This window comes from Castor canadensis, chromosome X, assembly GCF_047511655.1.
Source record: "Castor canadensis chromosome X, mCasCan1.hap1v2, whole genome shotgun sequence".
NCBI classification, from domain to species: domain Eukaryota; kingdom Metazoa; phylum Chordata; class Mammalia; order Rodentia; family Castoridae; genus Castor; species Castor canadensis.
Window position 1 is genome coordinate 39,682,406 of NC_133405.1, and position 21,242 is coordinate 39,703,647.

Here is a 21,242-nt window from a genome sequence, read left to right on the forward strand (position 1 = left end):
AGGCAATGGCTGAAACAGGAATAAAGGATAATGGTAGTGCTGGGCTCAGAAGACAGTACCCAAAATATGGCACCCAGGAGGTCACTCTCTGACCTTCTCCTGCCCTCCCTGTCTTTACTTCCCTTTCTCCCCAAAAGTAGGTTTGGATAAACTCCTCTTTTCCATAGTAAGCTGTAAAGATCTACATAGTTTACTGTCTTGATTTTCCCCCTGCTTCCCTGAACATTCAGGGTCCTGTGACAGGTTTCCCCCACATATTGAGGGAGAATGGAAATCAGACAGACTCAGTCACTGGAAAATGTTTTAAGAGCTGTGTAGTTCTCTTCAGTTGTCAGAAGATGTCAGTGTAAGGACATTGCAAAAAAAAAAAAAAAAAAAAAGGACCTCCCCTTAGCATGATCTATTTTTCATAATATTGCACATTTTCCTCTTGAAACTCATTTCTTGGTTTCTATCTCATTTTCTTCTCTGATTTTTCTGTTATTCATTGGTGTTTTAGTTTGATTTCTTTTCTGACTTTTCTCCTACTTGCACTTAGTATTTCATTCTCTTTTTGTTACTCTAAAAGCTCTCTCCAATGTTAATCAATCCAGACATTTCTTATGTTCTGCTGACTCTGAATTTGCATCCTATAGCTTTTTTCTTGTCTCCAAACCTGTGTTTCTAGTTGTCTGAATGCCTTTCATGTGTTTTCATTTCCCATTCCCGAATTTTCTAAGCTGTATACCTCAGTCCTCCTTGATTCTTTCTCTCTCTCATTCCTATCACCTGATTGGTCACTCAGCTGTATGTCCTTTTTCACTTCCATCTCAATCTCTATTAATGTTGCCTTTGTTGGAACCCTTGTACTTTCTTGTGTGAGCAGTTAGAATAATTTCTTTCTTTCTTTTGGTGGAACTGAGGTTTGAACAAAGGACCTCATGCTTGGTAGGCAGGTGCTTTACCATTTGAGCCATTCCCCTAGCCTCTAGAATAATTTCTTAATTGTATCCCTTTTACAACCCTTGGAGAAACGCCTGGCTTAAATTTCTTTATTGGCTCCTTATTCCAATAGGATAGTTTGGACTTCACAAAATTGTTATGAACCATTTCTTACCTCCTTCTCTACATTTCTGAACCCGCCACAATTCACTCTTCTTACTATCCTCATTTTTTCTATGTAGACTGAGCTGTTTTATTTCTTTGTGCTTTCTGTCTTCTGAAAATGGCCATTAGCCCCTTTATTTCTGGCAAGCTCCTAGTAATCATTCAGGATTTAGAAGCAGAACTGTAACATATTGCCTGAGCTAGAATCAAATCACTTGGATACATACTAATTGTATGACTTTGGCAAGTCCGGTTACCTTGCTTAGCTTATTATTATTTTTGTAGACTACAAATGAGTCTAATAATAGTACCTTCCCTACCGGGATTGTTATAACTACTAAATTATTTAATAATAAACAGTGCTTGAAACAGCACTTGCCACAGCATAATCACTTAATAAACATTAGCCTATTGTTCACTATATGTCACTGTTTCCTTGAAATAGAATAGAACCAAAAATAATTGACCTCAGCCAGTATTTTGCCTATAGATGGCAGTTTTGTTTTTTTTTCCCCCACATGTCCACCTCATTCAGTGACTCTCTGGAACATTGGGCTGAAAGTTATTGAGGCTATGTCTGGGATCAACTGGAAAGAGCACACTGGTAGATTAGTCATAGTTGTCAAAGGAGAGACATATGTTTTGAATTTATAATTCCTAACACAGTTCACTCTCCAGTTTGTGATTGAGGTATCAAATACGTTATCTATTTTTCTAAGGGTTATAGAATATAATGCTGCATAAGTAAAGAGAACCATTAAATAGAATCTTGAATACCAAGCAAAAAGTTTGGACATAATCTAAAAATTCTTAGACTTTCAATGGGATAGTTATGAGTTGCAAGCAGGTTGATCTACATTGATTTGCAGGAGAAAGCGAGGAATTATGGGGAAGGAATCAGAAAACAAGAATACCAGTGATTGTCATATTGTATTTCCTTGATTCTAAGAAGCATTTTTTCAAATCTCAGTGTTCATTCTATCTCTGTATCTCATTGTAAAAGCAGGATAATCGTACTAATGTCATAGTGTTGTTATGAAGATTAAATGGTTTAATACGTATAAAGCACTGCATTCAGTATTCATGTATAGTAAACTAGTGTAAGCATTAGGTATTATTATTATTGTGTGTGTAATCAATATTACATTTATGTAGTGTTCTTTTAAAAACTTGAAATCAGATTTCTTCTCTTTGTGGTTTTTTTTTTTTTTTTTTTGTGGTGCTAGGATTGAATTGAACCCAGGGCTTCTCAAATGCTAGGCAAAAACACTCTACATCCCCAGCCCAGATTTCTTTCTTTCTTTCTTTACTTTTTAATTATAATATTTTTGTTGTACTGAGGATACATTGTGACATTTACAAAAGTGCTTACAATATATCTTAGCTTCACCTCCTTCATTTTTCTCCTTTATTCTCGCTCCTCCCCTTCTTAGAACAGTTTCAACAGGTCTTATTGTTCATTTTCATACATGAGTACACAGTACTTCCACCAAGTCCGCCCTCCTTTACCCCTTTCTTATGCCTTCCCCTCTTCCAGTGGAGTACTGGAGTTTGAACTCAGATTCTTACACTTGCTAAACAGGCTACTCTACTACCTGAGTCATGCCTGCATCCCTTTTTGCTTTGGTTATTTTGGAGAGAGGGTCTGCCTTTTTGCACAGGCCAGCCTGGACCATTATCCTCCTATTTTACATTTCCCATTGTAGCAGGGATGACAGGCCCATGCCACCATGCTTACCTTTTATCGTTAAGATGGGGTCTCACAAACTTTTTTTTTTTTTAACCTGGGCTGGTCTGGAACTGTGATCCTCCCGATCTCAGGCTCCCAAGTACCTTGGGATGACAGACATTCACCACCATGCTCAGTTATTGGTTGAGATGGGGGTCCTGCGATTTTTTTGCCTGGCCTCAAACCAAGGTCCTCCTGATCTCAGCCTCTCAAGTAGCTAGGATTATAGGCATTAAGCTACTGGAGTCTGCTCAGATTTCTTTATAATAGATGTCTTCTTAGAATAGTGAGATTACAGAGCAGGTGAGAGATAATGAGGGCCTGGGATAGGGTGAGAGTTGTAAGAATTCGGAAGAGGTAAGTCTGAGAGATTGCAAAAAGAATGGACTTGATGACATATTGAATATGGTGAATTAAGAAAAAAGGAGGACTCTAAAATCAACCCTCAGCTTGCAAACTTAAATGAATGAGAAATGGGATTGGCTTAGGAAAGAAATGTTATTTGATATATTTAAAATATGTAGAACAGTGTCTTGTACATAATATTATGTGTGTCTGTTAGTAGTAGGACTATTTAAAATGGTTATGTACTTAAGTTTAATAAATGTATCAAAGTATGAATAAACCACACATATAATTTACTAATAGAGAATTCACATGCTCAAGGAAAAATAAAGTATCTGTTTAAATGTTTTTCAGTATAAATCAACAAGGAAGAGTTCAAGTGTCAATGAAAATGATGAGGTGAGAAAAGAGGATAATATTAATAATTATTTGAAATGTTTTACTTTTTGTATTTATTTGGCTCAGAGTTAAATGCAAACCATGTTTTAGTTTCTTTGTTATTGATTTAATTCATGTTTTTTCTCCAGTAATAAAAATTTCTGAGCATCATCATACAGGTGTTAATTAATTATTTTATGTCATTTTAAATTTTTTATTATTGTATTATTGTTGTACTGGGGGTACATTGTGACATTTACAAAAGTTCTTACAATATATCATAGTTGAATTCACCTCCTCGCATCATTCTTCATCTCCCTGACCCCCATTCCTGGTATAGTTTTAACAGGTCTCATTTTTTCATTTTCATACATGAGTATATAATATTTCCATTACATTCACCCTCCTACACCCTTTCCTTATATTCAACCCCCACTGGTACCAACCCCCAGACAAGACTTATTTTGCCTTCCTCTTCCTCTTTTTTGAAAAAAAGACATTTTTGTTTATTTAAGATAGCTATGCAAGGAGTTTTATTGTGACATTTCCATGTATATATGTATTGTAATCTGAATTGATTCATCCCCTTTATTTTTCTCCTTTCTACTTAATCCCCTTCTTATCAGTTATTAATTTAATAATATATTTCCATATGTCCTTTATAACAGAATTTCCAGTAGTTTTAGTTTATCATTCATCTTATATTTATAATCTATGAATTTCAAGTTGTTATCTTTTCCTACCTTTTATCTTCCTAAGTCATGGTGGTTGAGAATTTTTTAGAAACTTCTTTCAAAAATTCCATAAATTTTGTGCACTATTTTAAAACATTAAATTAGATTTGAATAGTTTATACATTACTATAAATTTTCTGTTACACCAGCTTAGGCTCTGTAGCAGCCTAGCAGTTTTTGAAGCAATGCATTCTTACCACTACAAATGCCTGAGTTTGTGTATTTTTTGGTTGTGGAAATTGATAGTTAATCTGATGTCGGATACTTGTCAGGGCTCCTGAAATTACCTTTACTTTTAAGAAATAAAACACACACACACACACACACACACACACACACACACACACACACACACAAGGAAAAATAATAAATAGGGCTAAATGACTTTCTTTCCGTAACTCAAATGCCAATATCTCTCCATGTCCTTCCCATCAGTATTTACTGGGATAAATAACAGACAGTTGTGCCAAAAGTTATTTATCTTTTCACTGTTAGCATCAATGGTTAAGCCTGAGTGACTTGTTTTCTTTGAGTGTGTTTGGTAATATTTACCATCTGTGAACACAATGAATTCCTTTATACCTGACCCAGCTTTCCACTGCACTAGCTTTGCAAGATCTCAGTTTGTCCCTTAAATATTATAGTTCCTCAAGTCATGGCCTATTGCATGGACTCTAGAGTGGCTTTATTGGCTCAATGAACAACACCTGTGTACGTGCTGGTATCTCTGGGTTTTGTTTCTCTAGTTCATACTTGTCACCTGAACCTCAGGATTTTGTAATGCATCCATCTTCCTATCTGCTTAGAATCTCTGCTGGATGTATCTCAGATGCCCACCAAGGACTTAGTATTTTCATTTTTTTTCTTCTTAACGTGGTTTTTCAGTTGGTATAGTGGTTTTCAACTTTGACTGCACAGAGAAATCACCTGGTGAGTTTTAAAGAATACTGATGTCTGGGTCTCACTCCCAGATATTTAGATGTAATTAGTGTATTTTATGATGTAGTATGGCCTGGATAATGAAGTGTTTAAAATTTCCCATGTGAGTTTAATGTGCAGCCAAGGTTGAGAACTAATGAGCTAGTTAGTGGGATCACTATTTACCATACAGCTAAAGCAGGAGTTGGTGAATTTTTGCCCAGGGTCAAATCTGGCCCACTGGCTGTTTGTAAGTAAAAATTTATTGGAAAAACACCACACCCATTTACCATGTACCTTTTGCATTAGAATGGCAGAGTTGAGTAGTGCACAGAGACCAAATGAACCACAAAGCCTGAAATATTTACTATCTAGCTTTTTACAGAAAATATTTGCTGAACTCTAAGTTAGAGGTTCAGTTTGGCCACTCTCCCTGTCCCCTCATACCCCTTTTTGTTCTGCCTACTTTAATATCTAATCTGCCACCAAGACCCACTAATTTGTTTATTTTAGGGTGCTGAAATATTCTGTATTCATTGTGTACCTTCTTTTCCATTGTTACTGTCTTGGCACAGGCCCTTGTCATTTCTTGCCTGCAGTTAACTGCAGTAGCTTCCTTGTTCTTCTTTCTCTAGTCCATTCTCCTCAGTATGACCAGAAGAATTGTTTCAAAGAACACAAATACAGTCAGACCATGCCCTTGTTCTGAGACCTTCGGTTTCTCCCCATAATTTCAGAGGTAAATTCTAGATCTTTAATGACCAAGGGCCTACTTGCCACCTCAGCCTGAACTTATAACTTGCCTTCCTTTCACCTTACGCTCCAAGAATACAGAGCTTCTCAAAGGCTTTCTTGTTACATTCATCCTTCCATTTATTGCTTCTGAGTCTTTCTTTTTATCCTTTCATCTTGAAATGTTCCCTTCCATCTTTTCTGCTAAATACTCAGGTTTTTTTGTTGTTGTTGGTGGTGTTATTTTATTTTTTTAAGACAGGGCTCACTGTGTTACCCAGGCTGGCCTTGAACTCCTGGATTTGAGCTAACCTCCTGTCTCAGCCTTCCAAATAGCTGGGACTACAGGTGCATGCTACCACTGCTTTTACTGAGACTTTACTTTCTCAGGAGCCTTGTCTGTTTTTATCACTCCTGCCAGCCCCCAAATCTCTTAATCTATACCTCATAATATATCATGCACAGACAGAGAATGGTCTATTACCTGTACACATCCTCTAGACTGAGAGACTCTTCAAGGGTGGCATTTTACTAAATTGCAGTGCTCCCAGTACTTAGCAGAGTATCTGAAATATAGTAGGTGGCCAATAATCATTTGTTGAATGCATAAATGTTCTATGTGGTATACATATTCCAGGTTAGATGGCAAGACTTTTTGTAAATGCTGGCAGTAGAATAGTTATTCAAAAACTGTGGACCATTTAATTTTTTATTCAATTAAATTCTTTATAATTATTTCTAAGCTTATATTGATACACATAATTTTCCAGAGAAAATTTCTTATTTGGGGTGATTGAACTTTTGCATGCCTTCGTTTACACTTTTCAGATTGTAATACATCATTCCTATTGTGTATAGATAGTACTTCTCAAACTTTAAATATGTATGAATCACTGTAGGCTCTTATGTAGATTCTCATTTGTTGGGGCTGAGATTCTGTATTTCTCACAAACTACCAGAGGATATCTTTACTGTAGATTCACAGACCACATTTTGAATGGCAAGGTTCTAGAAGGTATATTCCAGAGTCGTCTTTTAGCAGTTGAACAAAACAATTTTCAGTTTTCCTGTTATATGTTTATATCATTGTTTCGTATTTTAATTTCATCTTTCATGTTTTTATTTTTATATTTTAGCAAGAGAATGATAATGCTAATATGTCACCACAATCTCCAGTATCATCTGAGGTATAAATTCTGTTTTATATGTTATATATGTGTTTTTCATATGTTTTCTGTGTTTATGTAGGGTTCTTCCTGGCTGCTTCTCTCTAACCTCATAATTCATTCACCCATATTTTAAAATCCATGGTAGACTTTCTAATCTAAAAATTTTTAAAACACCATTTCTTTGTATAAATGTTCCTAGCAAATCTCACTTTCTTGTGATTTTCTGTGGAAAATATCTGTAGATCACAGAAGTCACTTTATGAAATGTATGCTTTTCTAATCAATCCATATTTAAAAATAAGTGGTGGATTTTAACAACAGCTTTGGAATTTTTTTCAGTTTTGAAATTTTAGTTTGAGAAAAGCATTTTAGCATTGTCTAATGGCCTTTGGTTTTTCTTGTAACCAATTAGGTCTGAAAGCAATGCAAGAGAAATAATCCTTTTTCCACGAGAAACATCCCTGTAGTGGGCTGTTCCTATCGACAGAAGGTTACACAATTCCTGGCATCTTAGACCTTAGGGGTAGGGGGCTTTGTAGAAGCCAGTATATGAAAGTCACAGTTTGTAAAATCTTGATCAAGTACTCTGGTGGTTTGAATGATCAATTCTTCTAATTTAGTTCTTTACCACAAGAGATTTAAATTTAAAACATCCCAAATAGGATCTCTTCTACTTCAATTTGATTACCTTATTTAGTAATCTAAAGTGTGTTTATATTAGTAAATAAATGATTATGCATTCATTTGGTGAATTTAGGACTTCACCTAAGTGGTTTTTTTTCACATTAAAAAGCAGTTTTATTAGAAAACTTAAAATGACAGTATGTTAACTTGAACAGCTAGGTTATGTAAGGTCTGAAAATTCCCTTTTTGGTATTATCCAATCTTCAAAACATGACTGATTGCATTTATATGCACCTTGCCGTTTCTTCAGACCTCTAACTGCAGGCTGGAGTTGAGCAAAGACATGGCTCAGTTTCCCTACAAAAGAGATTGGAAATTAAATCTACTATCCATACTCCTTAGAGCAAAGGCACATTTATATAGAGAGCATGTCTCACATTTTGTGGAAGCCACCATTCTGGAAAACTTCCTATTGTTAGAACTTCCTGTAGTTAGCTCACACACCTAAGTGTTTAGATGGTCCAGATTCACTGTATAATGTTAACTCTTTAGGTAGTTTTCTATTATGTATGTTGTATGTGTATTCATTTCACGTATGTGTATTATATTGAGTTATTTGCATTATTAAACTTATATATGGACTTGACCATGAGTTTTATAAACATTCTAAATTATTTGTATAGAAGTTAAAATTATATTTTAGAAAACAGTTTAAATTAGGATATCCTAAATTTAGTCTTGGTCATATGTTTTTGTAAATTCTTTCTTTAACCTTTAAGTTATAACAAATGTAAGCATATAAGGGACTACCACTTATATGATTAGTTACTTTAGGATTTTAGAGTGTTAGTGCCACAGGGAAAGAGTATTAGTGCCAATTTTTTCAGATAGGTTATGTTGTATTTATGATACATTTTTACTTGCATTGGAATAAGTGAAATTTTTGTCTAGGAATTCCTAATAGTTTAACCAAAATAATGAAGGCAAACTGTAAGGCTGTAGTTAGATAAGATGATGAGTGTGTGTTTTTATAGCTCACCTAACATTCAACTTGAATTATATATCACATGTTAATCAGGAAACATCCAGATAATCTACAGAATTCTGATTGCTTCAATTTCATGTTAAAAGAAAATGGTAAAACCATTTAGCATATTGCTTTTAACAAAGTGCTTGCCTCAACATTTGAACCTAAAAGTAGATGCACGCCAGCTGAAGAGATTGTTCAATAAATGGCAGAGAAATGACAGCCCACCTCCTTCCTAGAGTTGCTGCTCAGCTTAAAGATGCTGCCAAGATTACGTTATCTTATCCCTTTACAGTTTATAATGTACGTTTATTTAGTCACTTCATTTAATCTTTACAACAATTCCATTTGAAAGTTGAAGCATCAATCACAGACAAATTAAACGTTTGCTCAAAATATAACCTAAGCTTTCTGACTCCAAGCTCCAATTTGTTTGATATAACCTATCTTTCCAGAACACACCATTATATGTGAAAAAGCACCTTGAAACAATGTATATTCAGGTAGAAGAGATAATAATATCATCTATTATTCTGTAGTCCCTATTAATATAAATATGTGGATTGGCCTCAAATTATCCACTATTAACTGTAGTTAATACAATAGTAGGTAGATATGAGTAAATGTAGGCAAATTTACATAACTTTTCATTGAAGTGTGCTAAAATAGTTTGGAGACTTTAATCTGCCTCTTTCAAAAAGTGTTACCTATTTAATGCACTTTGGTAATGATTCCCCCCACCCCCATTTTCCTCATACTAAAGGCTATCAGGTCAAAGCAAATATTGACCTTTTAAAAGTGAAATTTATGAACTTAAATTAAAATGAAAATTGCCTTTCTCCCTTCCACTAATTCATGAAAAAAATAAGCACGTCTCAAAATTGAAATGGATATAAGTATCTAGATTATTTTGAAACAAAACGGTTTTGTTTTTTGTTTTTAGGAATATGACAGAACAGACGGTTTTTCACATGGTCCCTTTGGCTTGAAGCCTAGATCAGGTAAATATATATTCTTTAATTAAAATGTATTGGTTATATTGAAATGATAATTTCCCAGCTTAAATGGAATCGATTCCATAGTTTTAAGTACACTAGACTCTTTCCCCTTTCCTAAAAGTAATTTTCTCTTAACTTTATTTGTCTTTCCAATTCCCATCCCCATTTCTTTCTTCCTCTTTAAAGACCTTCCAGCTTCTGAAACCTCAGCTTTTTGCCTTATATATACTGCAGTCTTATTTCTACTCTGCTGTGACTACTGTTAGAATGACCACTCTGCCAGCAGACCAAACTCTTTGAAATTATAGCACTCCATTATATTGTGGTTTTAAAAGACATCTTTTCGTATTTGGCAAGCCCAAAAGAAAATGGATCCATGTTACTTGGCAAGGTATTGAGCTATAGTTTTTATTCCTGAATAACTATATTGACCTTCAAGAAAAGTTTCCTTTTTTCTTTAAAGATAGAAGGCTGACATATGTTCAATAATCATTTTTATCCTGTGTCATAAGTTTCTAATAATTTATTTAAATAAGAACATGTGTAGGTAGTAGAAAGCTTAACATTTTTATTCCTGATTGATTTCAATTATGTAGGTAAAGTTCACATATATAATTAAAAATTTAATCTATTAATAAGTAATAGCATTTTGTGTAATGTTGTACTGATTTCTTTTATCATGCCTGTTTCTCCATCAGTCGTTGTTCCTTTTATTAGCTTTGTAACAAGTTAGGAAATTTCTGTTTTTATGAAGCTTTTAGCCGCTCATCTCGCCAGGAATATGGAGCAGCAGATCCAGGATTTACAATGAGAAGAAAGATGGAGCATTTACGGGAAGAGCGAGAGCAAATACGACAACTTCGCAATGTAAGTCAGATCTGTTTGATAGAAATTTGTTTAACTTGGAAAATTAGTAAGGTATATAGTTATTAGCATAGGGATATTTTCAATATTCTCTAAAATTTTTGGATCATAAACAACTACTAATATCTGTGATTTATACCTATTTCTTTTTAGAATCTGGAATCCAGGTTAAAAGTAATTTTGCCTGATGACATTGGAGCTGCACTAATGGATGGGGTTGTTCTTTGCCATTTAGCCAATCACATAAGGCCACGCTCTGTAGCCAGTATTCATGTACCATCACCAGCAGTGGTAAGGTTTGGCTACAGTTTGTTAGCTCTCCAAAAGAAAATATAGTTTCTTAAACTGTCTTTAAGTAGTATGTTGCAATAAATTCAATTTTCAGCTTTAGTTAAGTTATGGGTCAGAATGCGTGAAAATACATCTTTTTTTCCCCCTTTACTTTACAGCCCAAGCTGAGCATGGCAAAATGTCGAAGAAATGTAGAAAATTTTCTTGATGCTTGCAAAAAGCTTGGTGTTTCACAGGTAAGTATTTAACATTTAAGTATTAATTTGTTACACGTAAGTGGAGTAGTATTCACAGTAGCAGTGAACCATGTTTTCTGAATATGAAAATGCATACCTTCTCTTGGTACCTTCTGCTAAGCTCTTGTACATAATTACAACATTTAGCTAATAAATATTTTTAAACTTGTAAATTCATTTATAAAACAGCTTCCTGTGTGGAAAAGTTTGCTAATAGTGGCTGTATGACAGCTTGGTTGTGATGCAGTTGCTACTCTCATTTTTTTCTCCTGTTGGACATTTAGAGTCCTTTTCAAATCCATAAATAGGTTCTGATATGAAGATTTGCGTAACAGCATTTTAAACTTTATTTAAAATGTCAAATTGGAAATCTTAGTAGCATATTATGATATTATCTGCAATGGAAAACCTTTGAATTGGCTTGCATTTCATACTATAATTGCAGTACTATAAAATTAATGATTAATGCAGTATTTTAAATAGATAAAAAAGTATAATAAAAATGCCCCTTTTTTTGAAAGCATAAAACTAACTTCAGTATGACTGACTCAAAAGAAATGACATTTTAGCAGATCACAATCTGTGTGTGTTAAACACTCTTCAATGATGTCATCATAATCTGATCTTCAATATCCCATTTTAGCCCCTTTCTCAAGTAAACAAATTTAATGTATAAAGAATCAATGAATAACTGTGTAATTTGTCAACTACATGCTGTTCTGTATCTGTGTTTGACGTGCTGTTATTTGGAAGTACCTGGGATGGAACCTCAGGGTCTTATGCTTGGTGGGAAAACAGTCTACCACTTGAGCCATATCCAAGTCCTTTTGCTTTTAGTTAGTTTTTCAGATAGGATCTGATACTTTCGCCTGGGCTGAGTTTAGACCACAATCTCCTAACTTTGCCTCCCAAGTAGCTAGGATTATAGGCATGTGGCATCTTGCCCAGTCTGACATGATGTTTTAAAATTGTAATTCTTAAAAGGTTTATGTTAGTTCTTTCTTTTTTGTTCTGATAATCTCTTAGTGAGAAAATCGAAAATTTAAGAAGCTAGCTATTGTTACATTATGTACATTGTTTTGTTTTGGCAGTTTTGTTTTTAAGAACTTTTATTTTTAATTTCAATGTGTTTTTCTTTCTCTAAACTTCGAAGTGGTAATATGCAATTTTTTCATTTAATTCTTTTCATGTTAGGATATTTTCTAATTTTTAACAGTTTTATTGCGGTACAATTGATTTATAATAATGTCCACATAAACAAAGTGTACAGTCTGATACGTTTTTTTTTGTAGTGCTGGAGGTTGAACCAGGGTCTCATACATGCTAAGCAAACATTCTACCCAGTGAGCCACAGCACAAGCCCTGATAACTTTTGATGTGCATACACCATGAAATCATCACCATCATCAAAATCATGAATACATCTATTATCTCCCAAAGTTTCCTCATGTCCCTTTGAATTCCTTCCTTCCCTAGGCAACCACTAATCTACTTTCTATCAGTGCAGATTATCATTATAGATTAGTATTTTCTAGAGCTTTATATGAATAGAATGACATAATATGCTTGATATTTTTTCCTGTCTTTCACCTGGGATAATTTTAAACCTATTAGTGTTGTTGCACATATAAATAGGGCATTCCTTTTTGTTTCTGAGCAGAATATCATGTATAGTTATAGCAGTTTGATCTATCTACCTGCTGATGGACATTTAGGTTATTTCTAGTTTTGCAGAAACTACTGCAAACAAAGCAGCATGTACAGTTGTATATGGATTTGTATGGATATATGTATTCTTAATTTTGGGTTAATACCTAGCAGTGGAATAAGTGGAATGTTTAGTTGGTACATGTTTAACATTTTAAGAAAGTACACAATTCTTTTTCAAAGTAATCATATTATTTTACATTCATATCAGCAGTATGTGAGAGTTCATTTTTCATTCCTCACTGATTCAGTAGTCATTGTGATAAAGACATTTTGGCTTGCCAATACTTTTTTTTGGGGGGGTGCGGTGCTGGGGTTTGAATTTAGGGCTTCACGCTTGCTAAGAAGACATTCTGCTTGAGCCACACCTCCAGCCCCCAGTACAGTTTTAATTTGCATTTCTCTGAAGACTTATAATGTTGATTATCTTTTCAAGGATTTATTTGACATCTGAATATTTTCTTTGTTGAAGTGTATCTTTCAGTCTTTTATCTGTTTTGTAAATCAGATAGTTTGTTTTCTTATGAAAGAGTTTGAGATTTCAAGGAGCAAGGATTTCAAAGTTTTTGATGTATAATCTATCATTGATTTAAAATGGGCCTTTTTTTTTTGTCACTCCTAAGAAACCTTTGCACAACTCAAGGTCACAGAAATTTCTCCTGTGTTTACTTGTAGACGTTTATAATCTTAGGTTTTGCATTTAGGTCTGTGATTAATCAATTTTGAGTTAATTACTGTATATGGAGAAAAGTAAAGTTCTCTTTTTTCAGAATATGTGTGGATTTTTTTTTACAAAACATCTTTATTAAGATATAATTAATGTGCCATAAATACTCACTCATTTAAAATGTACATTTAAAGTGGAGGCATGGCTCAAGTGGTAGAGCACCTGCCTACCAAGCTCAAGACCCTGAGTTCAAATCCCAGTAACCTCCCCCCCAAAAAAAACAAAACCATAAACAAACCAGCAGCAATAAAATGTACGTGTAAATGTTTTTTAGTATATTCACAGAATTGGGCAACAGTCAGAATAGCCTAAGTGTGTAATATTGACAGTTCCTTCCTTGTTTTGTCTTCATAAATTTGCTTAGTCTGGACATTATATTTAATAAGACCATACAATAAATATAGTCTTTTGTGTTGACGTCTTTCACTTAGTATAATGTTTTCAAAGTCAATCCATGTTGTAGCATAAATTTGTGCTTCATTTCTTAATTATGGCTGAGTTGTAGACCATATATAATGGTCACATTTTTTTGGCAGTACTAGGGTTTAAAGTCAGGGCCTTATGCTTGCAAAGTAGGTGCTCTACCACCTGAGTCACTCTCCCAGCTATATGTTCATATATGTAATTCATAAGTTTCTTATGAATTAAATAAATGCATATATTTTTTCATTCTGATGGGTTGTCTTTTCACTTTTTTGATATTATCATTTACAGCACGCAAGCTTTTAATTTGATGATGTCCAGTTTACCCCTTTTCTTCTGCTGTGTTTATGATTTTCATGTTATATCTAAGAGAACATTGCCTAATCCAAGTTATAAAGATTTATACCTCTGTTTTCTTCTAGAAGTTTTTTAGTTTCAGTCTATGATTCTTTTTTAGCTCGGTTTTGTCCATGATGTGAGATAAGGTTCTAAATTCATTCTTTTGCATGTGAATAGATGGTTTTCAAGGCACCATTTGTTGATAGGATTCTTCTTTCTTTCACCAAATTCTCTTGGCACCCTTGTCAAAATTTAATTAACTGTAAATATAAAGCTGCATTTCTAGACTTGATTTTTTTTGCATTGATTTCTTTATGTCAGAATCACCCTGTTTTACTCACTGTAGCTTTGTGTATGTTTTGAAATAAGTGTGAGTGCTCCAAACTTACTCTATTTCAAGTTTTTTTTTGGCTGTACTGAGTAAGTCCCTTGCATTTCTGTATCAATTTTAGTATTAGCTGGTCAATTTATGCAAAATAGCCAGCTGGGAGTTTTGTTAGGGATTACATTGAGTCTACAGAATAATTTGGGGAATTTTGTCATCTTCACAGCATTTAGTCTTCTGATTCATGAACATGAGACACCTTTGAATTTATTTACATATTTGAAAATTAATTTAAACAGTTTTGTAGTTTTTAACGTGTGAGATTTTTCCTTCTTTTGTTAAATTAAGTCCTTAGTATTTCATTCTCTTTTATGTTACTGTGAATAAAATTATTTCCTTAATTTCACTTTCTTTTATTTTGTTTTTTGTTAGTATGCATTAATTGTACAAAGAGGGTTCGCTGTGGTGTTTCCATAGATGCATACATAGTACTTTGGTCAGATTCACCCCATTCATTAAACTCCCTTAACACCCCTCTCCCCTCCCCCTCTTTTTCAAACAATATTTAGTGGGATTCATTATTCTAGGTTCATATTTATATATGTATATATACTTCAATCATGTTCACCTCCCAGTATGCTCTCCTTATCCTTCCCTCTCCCACTGATTTCCCCTCCCTAGACATCCCCAAAAGCTCATGTCCCATTACTGTTGTTGTTCTTTAAGTCTAGATTGTGCATATGAGAGAAATCATAGGCTTTTTGAGCTTATCTTGTTCAACATAATGATCAACAGTTTCATCCATTTTCTTGCAAATGGCATAAATTTTCTTCATTATGGCTCAATAATATTCCATTGTGTATATCCACATTTTTTTATTTTCTCGGTTTTTCTTTTTTTGGTTTGTTTTGATTTTCAAGAAACTTAATTTTTTTCTCTATTTTTGTGCTGGGTACATTGTGGTATTTACATAGGTTCTTACAATGTATCAAATATATCATACTTGACTTTACCCCCTCTACCATTCTCTTTATCCCCCCAACCCCTGTTTCCTGGAATGGTTTCAACAGGTATCATTTTTGCATTTACATACATGTGTACACATTTTTTACACCATGTTCACCCTCCTACTCTCTTTCCCCATCACCTTTCCCCTCTCAATGGTGCCAGCTCTCCACCTGGGAAAGTTCTCCAATTTTGTAGAAGAAAAAAGAGAAAAAAGAAAAAGAAAAGCATGACATTTTTGCTTGTTTGAGATAAAGGTAGCTACACAGAGAGTGTCCATGTGATACTTATAGATAGATAGATAGATAGATAGATAGATAGATAGATATTATAACCTCAATTGGTTTATCTTCTCTAATTTCTTCATTCTACCATAGCCCCTTATGGTGGGTTCAGCCAGTTTAAGATTTCTATATACCACATTTTCTTTACTTATTCATCAGTTGATGGGGACCTTGGCTGATTCCATAACTTGGCTTTTGTGAATAGTTCTGCTATAAACATGGGTGTGCAGGTATTTTTCTTTTATGTTGACTTACAGTCCTTCAGATATTTGCTCAAGTATGGTGTAGAAGGGACATAGAGTAAGTCTATTTTTAGTTTATGCACCTTCATACTGATTTCCATAGTGGCCACATTAATTTACATTCCCACCAACATTGTATATGGATTCTTTTTCTCCCCTTATCCTCACAAGCATTTGTTGTTTAATTTGTGATAATTGCCATTCTGACTGGGGTGGGATAGAATTTCAGTGTCATTTTGATATGCATTTCCTTTATGGCTAAGGATGTTGAACATTTCTTTCCGTGTATATTAGCCATTTACACTTCATCTAAGACCTGTCCATTCAATTCATTTGCTCATTTATTAGTTGTGTTATTTGTTCTTTTGATATTTATTTTTTTGAGCTCTTTGTATATTGTGAATATTAATCCTTCATCTAATGAATAGCAAGCAAAGATTTTTTTCCCCATTCTGTGGGTTGTCTCTTGATTGTGGTGATTGTTCCCTTTGCTGTGAAAAAGCTTTTTAATTGGATGCAATTCCATTTGTCAATTGTTCTTATTTACTGAGCAATTGGAGTCCTACTCAGAAAGTTGCTGCCTACGCCTATATCTCCAAGTGTTTCCACTATTTTCCTTGAGTAGTTTCAAAATTTCTTACATTAATATCTTTAATACATTTTGGATGGATTTTTGTACAAAGTGAGAGATAGTGATACAGTTTCAGTTTTCTGCATGTGAATATCCAGTTTTCCTTAACACCATTTATTGAAGAGGCTCTCTTTTGATGTATATTTTTGGCACCTTTGTGAAAATTCAAATGGCTATAACTGGGTGGGCTTATTTCTGGACCTTCTATTCTATTCCATCAGTCTCCATGTCTGTTTTTGTTCCAGTACCATGTTGCTTTTTCTACTGTGGCTCTACAGTATAATTTGAAGTCAGGTAGGTGATAATTTATAGCATTGCTGTTTTTGCTCAGGATTATTTTAGTTATTCTGGGTCTTTTGTGCTTCCATATAAATTTTAGGATTTTTTTTCTGTGAGAAATGACATTGGAATTTTTATGGGGATTGCATTGAATCTGTAGATTGCTATTGGTAGTATAGCCATTTTCAAAATATTAATTCTGCCAATCCATGAACATGGGAGTTCTTTCCATCTTCTGGGATCTTAACTTCCATTAAAGTTTCATAGTTTTCACTGTATATATGTCTTTCACTTTCTTAGTTATGTTTATTTCTAGCTATTTAATTTTTGAGGCTATTGTGAATGGAATTATTTTTCTGACTTCTTTCTCAGTCTGCTTGTTTTTGATGTATAAAAAAGCTACTAATTTTTGCATGCTAATTTTATATCCTGCTTCCTTGCTGAAAGTGTTTATTAGATATAAGAGTTTTTTTGGTGAAATCTTTAGGGTCTTTTAATTATAAGATCTTATCATCTACAATTAATTACTTGATTTCTTCTTTTCCTTTTTATATGCCTTTTATTTCTTTCTCTTGGATTATTGCTGTGGCTAAGAATTCAAGTATTATATTTAGTAAGAGTGGAGAGAGTAGACACCCTTGTCTCATTCCTGATTTTAGAGGAAATAATTTCAGTTTTTACCCATTTAGTATGATGTTGGCTACATGTTCATCATATATATAGCCTTTATTATATTGAGATATGCCCCTTCTATTCCCAGATTCTTCAGGGATTTTATCATGAATTTTGTAGCCCTTTTCTATATCTGTTGAGATGATCAGGTGATTTTTGTCCTTTATTATGTTTATCACTGTATTACACTTACTAATTTGTATAATGTTGTATAACGGTTTCCTTGCATCCGTGGAAGGAAACCAACATGATCATGGTGTATGATCTTTTTAATGGATTGTTGACATCAGTCTGTAAGTATTTTATTTTATTTATTTATTTTTTATTTTTGCGGTACTAGGACTTGAACTCAGGGCCTACACCTTGAGCCACTCTACCAGCCCTTTTTTTTTTTTCTTTAATGGGATTTTTCGAGATAGGGTCTTATGAACTATTTGCCCAAGCTGGCTTCAAACCGCGATCCTCCTGATCTCTACCTCCTGAGTAGCTAGGATTATAGGTGTGAGCCACTGGCACCCAGTTTGGAAGTATTTTACTGAGAATCTTTGCATCTATCTTCTTGAGTTAAATTAGACTGTAATTTTTGTAGTGTGCTTGTCTGGTTTTGTTACCAGAGAAATTCTGGCTTCAGAGAATGAGTTTGATATTTTCTGCTTCTCTATTTTATAGAATAGTTTGAGGATCATTGGTAGTTCTTCTTTGAAGGTCTAGTAGAGTTCAGCAGTAAATCTGTCTGGTCCTGGGCTTTTCTTTGTTGGGAGACTCTTTGTTACTGCTTCTACTTCATTTTACTTGTTATAGATAAGTTTAGGTGATTTATATCTTCTTGACATAATTTTGGTAGATCTTATCCACCTAGAGATTTTTTTTAGATTTTCCAGAGTTAGAATACAACATTTTGAACTATTCCCTAATGATCTTCTGAGTTTCCCTGGTGTTTTTTGTCATATCCCTTTTCTCATCCCTAATTATGTTAATTTGGGTCTTCTACCTCTTTCTGTTAGTTTGGCTAATGATTTTGTCAATCATTTGTTTATCTTGTCAAAGTTTCATTGATTCTTTGTGATGTTCATTTAATCTCCAGTTCATTAATTTCTATGCTGATCTTTTTGGTTTTTTTCTATCTGCTGCTTTTGGGTTTAGCTTGTTCTTGTTTTTCAAAAATCTTGAGTTGCATTGTTAGATTATTTATTTGAGATCTTTCTGATTTTTAATATAGTCATTCATAGCTGTATATTTTTTTTCTTAGTACTGCCTTTGCTGTATTCCAAATGTTCTGGTATGTTGTCTTTTTATTTTCATTTAAATGTAGGAATTCTTTTATATTCACCCAGTTTCTACATGTTTGAGTATTCTTTGTAGTTTTTCTTGCTATTGATTGTTAGCTTTATTCTATTGTGCTCTAATTCATACAGGAAGTTAATTAAATTTTCTTGCATTCATTAAGACTTGCTTTATGTCCTAAAATATGATCAGTTTTTGAGGAACTAACATGTACTCCTTAGAAGAATGTGTATTCTGTGCTTTTTAGGTGGAATATTCTTGTGAATGTCTGTTAAACCCATTTTGTCCATAGTGTTATTTAATTTTGAAATTTCCTCCTTCAGTTTTTGTCTGGATGACCTATTGATTGGTGAGAGTGGGATATTACAGTCACCCATTATTACTGTGTTTGTATCTCTCTACTTTTTTGTCCAATAGTGCTTGTTTTATGATAATGGGAGTGCCAACATTTGGTGTATACATATTTACATTGTTTATATCCTCTTAATGGATTGCTCCCTTTATTAATATGACATGACCTTCTTTTGATTAACTTTGGCTTGCATTCTGCTTGTCAGTTATGAGGATAGCTATTTCTGCTGGCTTTTGGGCTCTGTTTACTTGGGAAATCTTTTCACATCTTTTCTTTTTAACTCTGTTTGTCTTTGCCAGTAAGGTGCACTTCTTGTAGTCAACAAATATTTAGGTCTTGTTTTTCAATTCAATCCACAAGCTTGTCTTTTCATTGGAGAGTTGAGACCACTAATATTCAAAGGTTTTATTGAAAGATATGTAGTAATCCCTGCCATTTTGTTGTGGGTTTTTTTTTTTTTGGTAGTTTCTTGATATTTTAAGTAGTATTGATTTTCAGATGTTAACTCTATCCTGGATTCCTGGGATAAACCCCACATGATCACTATGGATTTTGTTGTTGCTTTTTTTTTAATGTTGTTGGATTGTTAAAAGGGTTTTTTTTTAAGATTGTTTTATATCTATTTTTGTGTCTATACTGATTTTTAGCCTAATTTTCATTTAATGTCTAAGGTTGTTAGTACCAAGATAATGCTGACCTCTCCATGGAGTGTGTAGTCCTTCCACTTCACTTTTTTTTAAAGATTTGTGTAAAATTTGTATAGTATCTGTTTTACATATTTAATCAAATTTATTAATAACCCATCTGGGTCAGGAGTTTTCTTTCGGTGAAGGTTTTAAACTAGAATTTTAATTTCTTTAACAGTTATGTATTTTTGCATGAATTTTGATGTATCTTTCAAAGAATTTGCCCATTCCAGTCTGACAAATTTATTGTCATAATGTTGCTTGTAATATCTCCTTGTAATCATTTTAGTATTTTTAGAATATCACATAATGTCACTTCTATTTCTACTACTGGTAAATTCTGTCTTCTTTCTCCTGATTCACCTTACTAGAGGCTTATGAATTTTTAAAATTCTTTTTAATGAACTATTTTTTTGTTTCATTAATTTTTTTTTCTACTTGTGCTTTTTACTTCATTGTTCTCCTCTCCTATCTTTATTATCTCTGTCTTTTGGTTTAGCATTAGTTTAATTTGCTCTTCTTTTTCTGGTTTCTAGGATGGGCACTGAAGTCATTGACTTACAACTTTTCTTCTTTTCTAATATGCACTTAAGTGGTTATTCGAATAAGTGAAGAGAATACTAGAAGAGCAACAAATGTAGCTAAGTAAATGAAATGGAGAGGATAGATAGTTTTCTTTTTCAAGAACTCTTTAGGGATGCCGTGGGTTATAGGCATAAGAAAGAGAAGGTTATTATGATTCCCGTGTTTATTTCAATGGAGATTGAATAATGTATTACTGACCAAGCTGTATAATATAGAAAGACAAGCTAACTTAGTGAAGAAATAGCTCTGTTGTGGACACATTGATGTTGATATGTTGTAGCAATCCATTTTTCTATGTCCTGTTGGCATTTGTTTGATCTTGGGAGAAAATAAAAATTTGGAAGCTACCCAGAAAGAAAGTATGGTAAGAACAATGGGAATAGATGAGAATACTCAGGAGAGGATGTAGTGAGTACAAAAGAGAAGAGCATGATGACAGAATCATTAGAAGTACTAGGATACTAGAACAGGATCTTTGAAGGCTAACAAAAGCCAAAGCACAGTTGCTGTCAGAGAAGTCTAAGAAATAAAAAGTGATGTCACAGAAGATCAGAGAGGGGCAAGGTTCCA

The 21,242-nt window shown here is 33.7% G+C and overlaps 1 protein-coding gene and 1 non-coding gene across 9 annotated transcripts in view; both read left to right on the forward strand.

The window, feature by feature from the left end:
* Lrch2 (leucine rich repeats and calponin homology domain containing 2) overlaps nt 1-21,242 on the forward strand; it is a 139,529-nt gene that overhangs the window by 70,058 nt on the left and 48,229 nt on the right. For 5 of the 8 annotated variants that reach the window (XM_074064041.1, XM_074064040.1, XM_074064044.1 and 2 more), the window contains 6 exons: nt 3,515-3,559; nt 7,059-7,109; nt 9,686-9,743; nt 10,495-10,607; nt 10,758-10,895; nt 11,054-11,131. In XM_074064041.1, coding sequence (XP_073920142.1) covers nt 3,515-3,559; nt 7,059-7,109; nt 9,686-9,743; nt 10,495-10,607; nt 10,758-10,895; nt 11,054-11,131 — 483 coding nt within the window. The remainder of the gene's footprint in view (nt 1-3,514; nt 3,560-7,058; nt 7,110-9,685; nt 9,744-10,494; nt 10,608-10,757; nt 10,896-11,053; nt 11,132-21,242) is intronic. The other 3 variants (XM_074064043.1, XM_074064037.1, XM_074064042.1) reach the window with 1 other exon arrangement.
* LOC141420181 (small nucleolar RNA SNORA35) lies at nt 7,461-7,590 on the forward strand. Its single transcript, XR_012444851.1, has one exon. It is a non-coding gene; the product is annotated as a small nucleolar RNA SNORA35 (small nucleolar RNA).